We start from the raw sequence: 12606 nt of genomic DNA, 5'->3' as shown, positions 1-12606 counted from the left end.
TGGAAGCAGGAGAAGAGGGGGGAAGTTTTGGATTGTATATGCTTGCAGGAGAGAGTGAAGGAAGTTAAAATACCACCACTCCGAACCTGGAAATGGGCTGCTAGTAAGACTGACGTCTTTTGGAATGCTCATTGACCGTGACTAGAACATTCACTGACAGTTAGTTAAATAAGAGAAATACATTGTTTCCAATGTCTCTGTCTGCGTTTAAAAAGGAGTAAAAGTAACTGAAAATTGAAACTAACTTTATTGTTTGAACTGTGTCTAAAAGGACTAATACAAATAGAAACTGTTTCCCTCTAGAGGAAGTTTTTGAAACTTTTACAAGAGCTGATCTGGGGGAATTTCCAGCTGCAAGATAAAAAGCTGTGAGACTCTGGGACTGACCTTGAATCGGTTAAGAATGTCGATAGAAGAGGCCTTAGCGGCCGCATTAAGTAAGATAAGTAACTCACTGGAACAGCTTAACAAGAAGGTGGATGTGGTAACTACCAAAATTGATAATTTGGGACAAAAAGTGAACATAAATACAGAAACTATTCAGAAATTGATACAGGAATCTACTTTGACATGGCAAACTGCGGAGAAGGCTAGGGAGAAAGTTGTTGCCATTGAACCTAAAGTAACACAGTTGGAGAGAGAGAGAGTCCCAGCCTTACAGATGCAATTTGATGACCATAAGTTGATGCCTTCTATGACTGAATTTAAAGAAAATCAGATTTTGAGGATTAGAGCCCTACTTGAACTGGAGAAGGAGAGTTTGATGGATTTCATCACGCAGGAATTTGCTGATTTTTGGGACTTGGACTTGGGTCAAGAAGAGATTAAAATTGTGAGGGCCTTCAGACTTGGAAGAGGAGGGAAAAAAGAGAAGAAAAAAATAAGAGACTGTTGGAACTACCAGAAGAACCTAGAAGAACAACAGTCAATAGTGGAAATTTTGAAAGACGTCCTGAAATATCTTTTGGATTTTGGGTTTAACTACGGAGATTTGGTTGCCCTGTTGAGAAGGAACAAAATCATCTCTAGGTGGGAGTTTCCCCGAGATCTACTCTTCAGCCTCAAAGGAAGGAAAATAAAAATAAAAATAAGATCAGTAGAAGACAAAGTGCATGTATAAATACGAAGAGGACTTGCAGAAGGGACTTGGAAAAGAGTTAAGAGCATCGGACAGAAGATTACCAGGTTGATGAACTATATGGAATTGGCGGAAATGACTGGTAGAATCCGAGACCAGGGAGAAGAGACGGTGGAAGAAAATTGGAAAAAGTTTAAAGACTATTTATAGAAATATTGTAAAATTGACGAATGTTGGAAAAATGTTGGAATGAAGTTATATGGCTTTAGTAGAAATGTTATAAGGAATTAAGTATAGATAGATTATTAGAGTATTAGGGAAAAATAAGGTTAGAATATGTTAAGATAAATATAGGACAGAAAACAGAAAGATGGAAAGGAATTGTTGAAACAATTAACAGAAGTGGAATACAAAAAGGGAGGTGTGAGGAGGTTGTTGAAACAAGTAAATGAAAAATATGACATTGAAATTGTATGATGCGTGTTAAATTGTTTTTGTTTTGTTTTGTTTAGCTTATTGTGTTAGTGTTGTGTAATGTTTTTATATTGTATTGTATTGTCTTTTTTTCTTTTTTTCTTTTTCGTTCTTTTTTGTAGTGTTTAAAAGTAATAAATATATATTTTTTTTAAAGTATAATGACTAGCAGCCATTTGTCTTACCTTCTTTTAAAGCCATTCAAATTGGTGGCCATCACTCCCTCCGGGGGACGGGGTTCCAGAGTTTGACTGTATGCTCCATAAAGAAGTATTTTTATTTTATCTGTTCTAAATTTTCCATTATTCAGCTTCATTGGATGTCCACAAGCAAGCTGCTAATAAGCTCTGGGCATACCTACTGCTTCCTCTCCATCTCCATTGACCCCTCCAGTAGGGAAAATTATAACCAGGACCTTCATCAATATTTTAAATGATGGTTTAGCAAGCTGGAAAGGGCTACCTGACACAGGCCAATGTGGATGAATCAAGTTCATATGCATAAAGTTGATATCACATAGGTGTATTCTGTTCTTATACTTCTGTTTCTGATTTGCTGCCAACTCTTTGCAACGTATAGCCCATCTGAATTAATACCCATGTTATTCTTCTTTTCCACATTTGACAGGTGAAAGCACTTGTAGTGTAGGCAGCAGATGAACACAAGCTGGGATTTGCCAAATGGTAACTTACTGTGGTAGGAGTGTAAGCATGTAGGGCAGCCACTTGTCTATAACTGTTGCTCATAGACAAAAGGTTCTCTCCACCCACTCACTCTTCTGCTTCCCTGGATTTCTGGTAAAGAAGTAAACTTTCCCTTCCTCCTTAGGCAGGTGCCACATATGACCCAAAGAGTATTTAGTTTTCTTTCATTATGAAACAGCAAGTCATAAAGCTGTGCGCTCTTTTTCTTCCTATAAAGGGAGAATAAAATACCATGGGGATGAAAAGCTTTCAATATGCAGATAACATCAAGCTATATTTCTCCTTTTCCCTGCTTGTGCTATTCACTAAATAACATACACATAGTAAAACTGTCAACAGCACTTTTATCTCTTAAACAACCAACAGCTGGCTTAAACTTCATGCATGCAAAAACTAAAGTGATGTTGCTCAGATGGAGGAAGGTTTAGCCAAGAAACCCTTTTGCCTCCTCATCCTTTACTGCTGTTTTTCAAAAAAAGGTTTTTCTAAGTCTCCATGAGAGGGTTGGGGACTAGCCAGTTTTTCATTCCCCCATGGAAAATCATTTGGGGACTACATTCCAGTGGTGGCAGGTTGAGAGGTAAAAAGTGGGAGCAATGGATGCAACTCCATTGATTTACTAGGAGCAATATGCAATATTCATTGAAAATACATTTGTACAGAAGGCTTTTACACTCTCCCCTGTCTCCATTATTCATCCAGCCACGCAAGAGACATTATCATAGTTAGCTTTCCCCTCATTAACCGCAGGCTGTAACCAAGATTTGTTCTCATCCAAGCTGGTTAAGCTCTCTCTTCACTAACCTAGCTTTTGGTTAGTGAGGAGAGAGTTTAACCAGGAATCCCAGTTCAAATGATATACTAAGGCAAACCTTGACTCATTGTGGCACAGCAGTGGAAAGCACCAAGGAGCAGCAATGTGGCTGCAAGCTCCTCTTGGTGAGCTTGAATGTTCACCCAGTCTCTGTAAGCCATAGTTTGGCTTACGGTGTAGTGCAAACCCGGTCAATGTATTGGAAACTTGGATCCAGAGAAGTGATGCATGTGTATGTACTGAGTAATTTGCAGACAGAGAATACAAAACACAACTCTAATTAAAGGCAGGCAGCTGTAACTGAAACAGGTAAGCTATCAGCTTGAGATCAGTGCATGGGTGGTTGTACATACACACAAAACTCTTGTTTGTTGTTTTTAAAACAGTGATTTCCACTACCAAAGTGTCAAGCTGTTTTGAGACTGAACATTGGCTTGTCACTTCGGCAGCGGGAAATACTGCACCAAAAACAATGGATGAAATGCTGGCTGTGCATGTACCTGAGCTATGTGTGTGACTATTACAGTTCTTTGTATCGTGGCCGAAATCAGTAGAGGCAAAGCATATTTTGTGAAAAGAAAGTCTTACCAAGCAACACACAGGTAGACATTGGCTATAATCCACAATAGCAGCACTTGCATTTTGACAGGGAACATTTATGCGTCATTTATGAAGTTGCTTATGAACCATTTGGACTAAAGTGAATAAGCAATAGGGGGAAAGGCTGTTGTTATATAATCTGGTGTTTTCCCTATATAAATGTGGTCTTGATTATGTTCCTGTTGACTAGACCGAAGCTTGAAATGTAGCCATGGTTCTGGAGTGCCAAAAGTTTGGCATTTCAATGTGAAATAAACACAATTTTAAAGAAAAAGTTGCTTGCTTGACTGAGCTGTCAGTGCCAGTGATCCTTTTTCAGAGACTGCAGTGCCGTGCTGAGATGCAAAGTATAGTTTGTTGAAGAGGCTGTATATTCTTGGCCTTAAGGCCCTAAGGATACTATAGGTTCCCTTTCTGAATTTTCAGTTTTCATTTAAAAAATGCAAATCTCTGGCCCTTTACTTCTGGAGCTATAAAAAAAGTGTTGAGGTAGAGCTTTATCAATTTGCTCAATGAATAAAGCAAATTTGCTCCTGGCAGACTCACAGATAAGTTATTTTGTTTAAGTTTCTGCAGAGTAACTTATCCTACCCTCTGAGTTCCCACATAAAATTAGGAAGCATTTTTTTGCCATGATTTCAAACTCTGTACTAGAATTAATGTGGAAGCAGGAACAGAACTCTGGATCGTATTATATTTATCTTCATGTTTGCAAAGCTGTATTGAGGCATTTCCAATTGGGATGATTTCAGAAGACGACCTGTTTTAAAATCTAATATAGTTGTTCAGAAAGAGATCACCCAATTAGTAGTTAAAAACATCTAGCTACTATACTGGATTTAAAGATTACCTTGTGCTGGGGGGGGGGATGGGGCAAAGGTTGCATGCTCCTGCGTTCCCCTAAACTTTATTATGAGTTCTTCTATCCTTATAGCAAATGATAAAGCAGATAGCTTCAATGTAAAACACACTTGTTTGATTCCTGTCTGTAAATCTTTAACTTAATTTGTAGTGTTCTACAGTGGCTTTAATGCATTCAAAGAAAACGTTAGTTTATATTTAAACACTAAAAAGTTTAAAAGACAACACTCCACTCCACTGTGTCAAATGCTTTCTTGATGTCAGCTCCTTCCTTCTTTGTAATGATGCCTTTATGTTGAGAGCTCAGTGCCTCTTCATTACAATCAAAACCAAGAACAGCTAGGCCAGAAATTCCACAGCATCACCAATTTGGGGGTGGCACTAGCCTGACCATAGCCTCAACCATTCTTAAGCTGCTGCAACTTCAAGAAAGGAATGGGGTGCAAGCAGTGGAATAGAAATACAGTAAAGGCACCTGGCTAATATTAATGGGCAGGGAGTTCTAAAGAGTAGGTGCAGCCACACTAAATGATCTATTCCTGCGTTTAGTTACATCTATCTATTTCTATTAACTGGGATAGCCTTAAAGATCTCAGATTCTATCATGTTTGGGGAATAAGATTGATACAGTTTTTAAATAAAATAAAATAAAATAAAATAATTCAAATTAATTCATCATACCTTAAATCGAAACTGGAAGGAATTCCCTTCCTTTTCCAATAATTTATTGGTCTTTTTTTTTTTTTTTTAGAGAGAGAGAGAGAGAGAGAGAGAATAGTTGTTCTACAAAAGTAATAATGTTAGCAGTTTCTCATCAGTATTGATTTGCTCTGACTTTTTCCTGGATGAATCTAATTCTGCCTAAATATTTGTCTCTGAATTTTCTTAGTGCAGGGTGTGGAATCTTTTTCAATGTGAGGTCCATATTCCCTGTTGGGCAGTCTTCTCAAGGTGTGGTGGGTGTTGCAAAGTGGGTGTGGCCAGACACACACTACTGCCTATCCTCCATCCTGGCAAGCAGGAGGCATTATCACAGGACGCATTCCAGTGGGTCCAATCACTAGAGGGCACAGAGCAAGTGGTGGTTTAGGGGGCATGGGGTGAGCAGAGTCCTAAGGGAGGGTGCATGGAGGTTGTATTTGGTCCCCAGTCTTGTGGTTTCCCACCCTTGTTTTAGTGCAACATTTTTACTTTTGTAATTATTTATTTGATTTGAACCTGAAAAAAGTATTTCCTATTTTGAGAATTCTAAGACCACCAGAGTACACAACAGAAGTTTCCATTTGCTGTTTCAAGGTTTTTGATAAAGAATCTAAAAATGAAACAGAGGACTCGTGCATTCTCTTTGTCAGTACACCACATTACTCACACCAGCAGAACTAACACACCTGGGGGGTTTTTCTGCTTCCCAGTATATTGGGGAACCTCCAACTACATTAGTTTTGCTCTGACAACAGGTTTCTTTCTTTGCTGATGAAGTGGAATGCACTCCGTATCATATGGCCCTTCAGCCAGCCTTCTGCTAGTAAGATTGCTACATTAATTTCATTTTTTTCTATTTTGGTAATTTATGGTTAAAATTATTTTATTATTTAATTTCTAAAATCACTACAAAATAACTTCACTGATCATATTATTTTATTTCAAAATTTAAGGAGAGGCAAAGTTATCCTAGGCATTCAATTAAATTGTTGCCTTCTGCTTTTTCTTTTAAACATATTGGTTTAATATTATTACTGCTACTTCTGTTGTCACATTCTTTGACATGATCTTCCATAGGTTAAACTTTACTTTCAGTGCTTAATTGGGATGCCAGTAAATACTTTAACAAATATATGTATTTCTTCAAGTTTTTTTCTGTTTTTTCTGATATAATAATAATAATAATAATTTATTATTTATACCCCGCCCATCTGGCTGAGTTTCCCCAGCCACTCTGGGCGGCTCCCAATCAGTGTTAAAAACAGTACAGCATTACATATTAAAAACTTCCCTGAACAGGGCTGCCTTAAGATGTCTTCTGAATGTCAGGTAATTCTTTATCTCTTTGACATCTGATGGGAGGGCGTTCCACAGGGCGGGCGCCACTACCGAGAAGGCCCTCTGTCTGGTTCCCTGTAGCCTCACTTCTCGCAATGAGGGAACCGCCAGAAGGCCCTCGGCGCTGGATCTCAGTGTCCGGGCTGAATGATGGGGGTGGAGATGCTCCTTCAGGTATACAGGACCGAGGCCGTTTAGGGCTTTAAAGGTCAGCACCAACACTTTGAATCGTGCTCGGAAACGTACTGGGAGCCAGTGCAGATCTCTCAGAACCGGTGTTATGTGGTCCCGGCGGCCACTCCCAGTCACCAGTCTAGCTGCCGCATTCTGGATTAATTGCAGTTTCCGGGTCACCTTCAAAGGTAGCCCCACGTAGAGCGCGTTGCAGTAGTCCAAGCGTGAGATAACCAGAGCATGCACCACTCTGGCGAGACAGTCCGCGGGGAGGTAGGGTCTTAGCCTGCGTACCAGGTGGAGCTGGTAGACAGCTGCCCTGGACACAGAGTTAACCTGCGCCTCAATGGACAGCTGTGAGTCCAAAATGACTCCCAGGCTGCACACCTGGTCCTTCAGGGGCACAGTTACCCCATTCAGGACCAGGGAATCCTCCACACCTGCCCGCCTCCTGTCCCCCCAAAACAGTACTTCTGTCTTGTCAGGATTCAACCTCAATCTGATAATTTTTTGTTTTCTTTTTGTAAACTGCTTTGAAGTGTAACTGCAACATAAATCTTGTGAAATAAATAAATAAAATAAATGTATCTCAAACAATGAAAGAGCAAAAAGAATATATCAAAATTGATATATAAGTTAAAACAATAGATTGCATAGTTTCAAGCTCCAAGCGACCAACTGTGCAATACTTCCCCCAGTTCCAACAGAAGAACACACAGTTCCCAGGTGCAAGAGAACACACAGTTCCCAGCTCTAATCAGAACACACAGTTCCTAAATCAAAGCAACCAGTTGCAGAATTTTGGGCTTAGGCAATCAATTGCAAATTTCCCAATAAACAGTCAGGTAAGGGGGTAAAAAGCTCTCCTTAATTGTACAAATCCACAATAAACAGGTGTAGCAAATACTTGGTTGACTTGGTTATCTTCTAATTCAGATACATCAGACACAGCCTAAGTTTATGTGTAATTATCAAATTATTTATCAAACAAAATAGCTAAGTTGTTATGCTAGACAAGAGTATACCCCCCGACACAAAACCTTAGTCGTTAATTGCTGCTTTTGATGCACATATTATTCCTCTATGATCCAAATCCTAAAAAATCTTGGTAGGATTATTCTTTTAAGCAAAAGACACCACTTCTCAAAACAATTCAACCTGTGATCAGGGACCAAGAAGTAAAATAATCTGTCTTCTCAATACATATCCCATGCTAGTTATTGTTACTGAGTTATATAGTTCCTAAAATAGACTAATTACACAGCTTCACCAGACAAAAGTAACTCAAGCAGCATACATAATTCCTTTTAAGAATTCATAGACAGAGTTCTCCACATCCTCTTCTGTGAGCAATCTCCAGAGTATATTCTGGTGATTGTCAAGCTTTGGTCTCGGCCACTAAAATTCAAGATGCCAGAAATGACTTGGCAGGCAGTAGGCATTCCACCAACAGTCTCAGTTACTCTTTTAGCACCCAAAGGTGATAGGACAGACCAAGGTTGCAGTCAGGGGGGCAGATGTTCAGAGTTGGATCTATATTTTTGTGTGGAGGGAGGGGTGGCTGGAGGATTAGCCAGCTTTTCACCCATTATCTAAATTAAATTCATTCTGATTGGAAGAGTAATCTCATAAAATAAAAAGTCTCAGATGCCTTTGTTTGTTTGTATTTATCCTGGGTGGTATGAACAAGAATTCCAGGTGAAGCAATCAATGTACTCACCCTGGCTATGGGCCAGGGCGCAAAACAGACTGGAAATACACGTTTTAGTATGCTGGTTTCAAAGATGTGGTTTAAAAATGTAGCCAGAAGGTTCTACATTGCAAAAGGAGTGTAAATTCATTGCAGAATATTGAGGTCTGAAATGTGAAAGGACTTAGAATTAAAATAGTCAAGGATTCCATATAATATTTTCTTTATCATCTGTTGATGGACTATCTATGCTCCAAGTGTCAACACCCTTGCTTAAGTTGAGGGAAGATTGGGAGTACCATGTAGCATAATCATGCCACGAAACATGCATGGAGCCTTGGTATGGAAGGTTAGCAGTGTGTGATTTATAGTGCATGAAGATTCCAAATGTGTAGCTTAAGAAGGAAAGCCAAAGATTTTTTACCACAGAAGTAGTGATTTTTATATTCTGAGTTTTCAAGACCACAGAAAATCAACAACTTGTCAAATTACTATTATGCATTTTAAACAACTGTATTGATATTCCAATAGCAAACACAAGGGGGAAAGAAAGAGTATTATTATTTAAAAAGTTAGCTATGATTCAGTCTTTCTGATCTGAACTGGTCCAGGGAGCTCTAATATCCCCCCCCAAAAAATTATTCCAATATGTATACTTGCATTTAAAGAAAGGTTTTATTGTCATGTTTGTGTTCCACCCTTCATTTGAGGTTGTAAGGGCAGCATGCCTGAGGTTATCTTGTTTTTCTATCACAATTCTGTGAAACAGGTTAAGGTAAGGGATAGTAGCAGCATTTCCTAGGGAACTCTGTGCCAAGCAGGGTTAGGTCTCTTACACCCAGACCCCACCACTGTATCACACCAGCTACTGTTTTCACATTGCCACATACTGGTCTTCATTTTCTTCTTTAGGGTTTGTGGATTTATCACTCCATGATCAGGTCCATCTCCTGGAATGTGCCTGGCTTGAGATACTGATGATTGGCTTAGTGTGGCGGTCCATGGAGCATCCAGGAAAGCTATTGTTTGCCCCTAACCTGCTGTTGGACAGGTCAGTCCACATGTTCTTTGTTTGTTTATTTCTGTTATTTACTGTTGTAACTGTCATGCTATGCAATATTATTAGTATCAGCCTGACCTGCTACCATGCCATTCATACCAAATGCCAGTCGCAGAAGAGGACAAGCCTAAAACTGGAACACTAACAGTATTGTATCTATACATTTACACAATGAAGCCTGGAGTCAGGATGCAGATCAATACCAGCAACAAATGCCACTTAACTGATTTCATGCTATGTGTGTATTTGCTGAACCATATTTCAAGAGTATTACAATGAGAGAGATGAGCTTAGTAGTTTCTCCAGAATGATATTTATTTGTTTATTGCATTTATATCCCATTCTTTCCCCAATATAGAACTCAGGGCACCATACATGTTGTTTCTCTGTCTCTTCTAAACAAAGTTAGTCATTTAAATATAGGACTTGCTTCTAGTTAAGCTAACATCTGGCAGGTTCTGAGATTTTCCTGCAATTTTGGCAAATACTTTCTAACAAATAACTGTGTGAAAAGTGCTGAGAGAGAAGCGACCGTTTGGGGATCAATATTTCTTTTATCTATGAATTTGAAAAAAGCAGCAACAGTAGAAATGAACCAATAGTCCAAATAGCCTGTTTTTCTTTTTAAAATAGGCTAAAGATTGTTATTCCATTCTTAGAGGCTGAGGGTGGTTCTTTGCAGCACACAAATATTTCCTTTAGAATTGAGCCAGAGACCTGGTTTCTGGTGGCTGCCATTATTGCAGCAGCCAGAGAAACAGGATGGGAAAATATTGTTGTCAATCAAGTGCTGTTGTTGGTGTTTATGTTGGTGTTTGAAATATTCCCCTGACCTTTTATTAAATCACAGTTAAAACTGTTTTAGCTTTACCATTTGATATTTCATAGCTATTCCTCAATTCACCTTGGAACTTGAAATGGTAAGCTGGAATGGAGACAGCTTGGACAGCAGACATCCTACATATTCATTCTTGAGTAATGCAAGGGATAGCAAAATTAAACCCCTGCTTTCTTTATTGGTGTTCCTTTATTATTAAGATTTAAATGAAAAAATAATAACCCCTCATCCTTGCAGAGAAAAGGTTTCATTAGTTTTTGCAGTGCCAACGCATACAGTAAGAACGCATACTCCAGTGGAAAGTTAGGTAGAATTGGACTTTTTTAAAAAACAATAACTATTTCAATTTTTCCTGTCTCTTTTTTGGATTAGGTACCATTTCTATTATCAAGCAATGTTCAAAAGAATGAGGAATTGAATACTAGCAGTTTACAGACAGTGCACTTTCAAAACATCCCTTAAAGGGGATTCTATTCACAGTACATTGCAAAAATCCAAATGAAATGTTACCATTGAATGGATAACTGTGGCCAGGAGGAGCTGAAGTGGTGCAGGAGCCTAAGCTGATGAATGGAACTTTACAGAGTAAATATAAAATAGCAACAAAAATAGCAAATAAAATAAGAACAGCAGCAGAGAAAACAAGACAAAAGATAAAAGGTTAAGGAACAGGGTGGCTAGATGCAAAAGAGGGCAGGGCTTCTTGCATAGTAGAGGGAATTTCAACAGGTGTAGTTTGTCATGCAAAAGAACAAGCATGCTTTTCTTTTTCACCTGCCTACCCTGTTGAACCTTTTTCAGCTGCTTTCAAAACTTATGATAAAGGTCCCTGCAAATGATTTTTCAATGGCTATAGTCATGAAGTGCAGAAGCATTTTCACCAGGCTAGTTCAGATAAAATTTTAGATGCTGAGAATTCAGTGTTTTCAACACATCAAATAATTGCCAGCAGGAGTCAGGAAGAAATTCCCTTGTTTCATAAAAAGGCAGTAAATGAGCAGAAAGCTCCCCCCCCTTCCTTTTAAGTCACTGCATAAAGACATTTTCAGATGCCGGATATAAGACTTAACAGAGTGTCAGCCACTATTTTTATTATAATTTCTGGGTTGGAATTACTACACAAATTCCACTGAACAGCAGAATAATGTGTGGTCTTTAAGAGCACAATCCTGTTTATGTTTATTCTGAAGTTCATTTTATTAAGTTCAATGGGATTTACTAAGTCACTTTTGTTGCACAATTTTACTGCTTAAATTGTCAAAGGAACTTCTCTGGGAGATGTTTATTAAATAGATATCTTTACTGCTTTTCAATCCTGCAATACACAATAAATATCAATAGTTATCAGGATAAACAACTCAGTAACTAAGGGCACCAGTGGCTGAAGAAGGAGCAAAAAGGGTTTTCTTGTGTGTGTGTTTCTTTGTGGCTGATTAGCTGCTCTCCTAAAGTTCAGGGAAATCCTGGGTAAACAGAACATAAGATGACCCTGCTGGGTCTTGCCACTGGCTCATCTAGTCCAGCATCCTGACCTCATAGCGGCCAACCAGATGCCAGTTGCCTGCAGCACTTGAGTGTAACAGTACCTGAGCGCAGCTGTGCTCTGCCCACTTGCAATTCCCAGCAGCTGGTATTGAGAAGCATACCCACTCTGACAGTGAAGGTGGAACATGTCCATCACAGCTTGTATTGTTGATAGCCTTCATCCTCCATGATAAATCCAACATTCAGCTTCATTGGATGCCTACGTGTTATGGTGTTACGAGAGAAGGTGCAAACGTTTGCTCTACCCTTTTCTCCATATCTGCCATGCATAGTTTTATAAATTTCTATTACTTCACCTCTTACTCTCCTTTTCTCTAAACTAAAAAAATCCCAAATGCCTTCCTCAAAGGAAAGGTGCTCCATCCCCTTGATTATGTTAGTTGCCCTTTTCTGAAGCTTTGCCAACTCTGCTATATCCTTTTTGAGGTGAGGCGACCAGAACCGTACACAGTATTCCAAATGCATAAAATCACCATGTCAAGCAAGTCATTAAAATATAGAAATGAATATTTCCGTTTCCAAGAATGAATAATGCTTATAAGGCTGCAATCCAACACACACTTAGCCCTATTAAACTTAAGGGACATCTGAATAGACATGTCTGAATAGACATGTACACGCTTGTGTTGTGAAATAATTAGCTTAACTTCTACATATCTGTTTTTGTTGTACTTCACTCTCCAAATAGCTTGAACTACTGAGACCTAATTCACACTGCTAAATTCCAC

At 38.9% G+C, this 12606-nt stretch overlaps 2 protein-coding genes across 6 annotated transcripts in view; one reads left to right on the top strand and one right to left on the bottom strand.

Annotated features, from left to right (window-relative positions):
* The window catches only part of ESR1 (estrogen receptor 1), a 205466-nt gene that overhangs the window by 163245 nt on the left and 29615 nt on the right, over positions 1–12606 (top strand). For all 5 annotated transcript variants that reach the window (XM_079971531.1, XM_079971532.1, XM_079971529.1 and 2 more), the window contains one exon: positions 9348–9486. In XM_079971531.1, coding sequence (XP_079827657.1) covers positions 9348–9486 — 139 coding nt within the window. The remainder of the gene's footprint in view (positions 1–9347; positions 9487–12606) is intronic.
* The window catches only part of LOC307213408 (uncharacterized protein), a gene marked incomplete at its 3' end in the record, with an annotated part of 117316 nt that overhangs the window by 102667 nt on the left and 2043 nt on the right, over positions 1–12606 (bottom strand). The window lies entirely within an intron of this gene.

The sequence above is a fragment of the Podarcis cretensis genome (genome assembly GCF_951804945.1).
Source record: "Podarcis cretensis genome assembly, chromosome: 3".
In the NCBI taxonomy this organism is placed as follows: Eukaryota; Metazoa; Chordata; class Lepidosauria; order Squamata; family Lacertidae; genus Podarcis; species Podarcis cretensis.
Note: the sequence above shows the minus strand (reverse complement) of the source record. Positions and strands in the feature narration are given on the sequence as shown.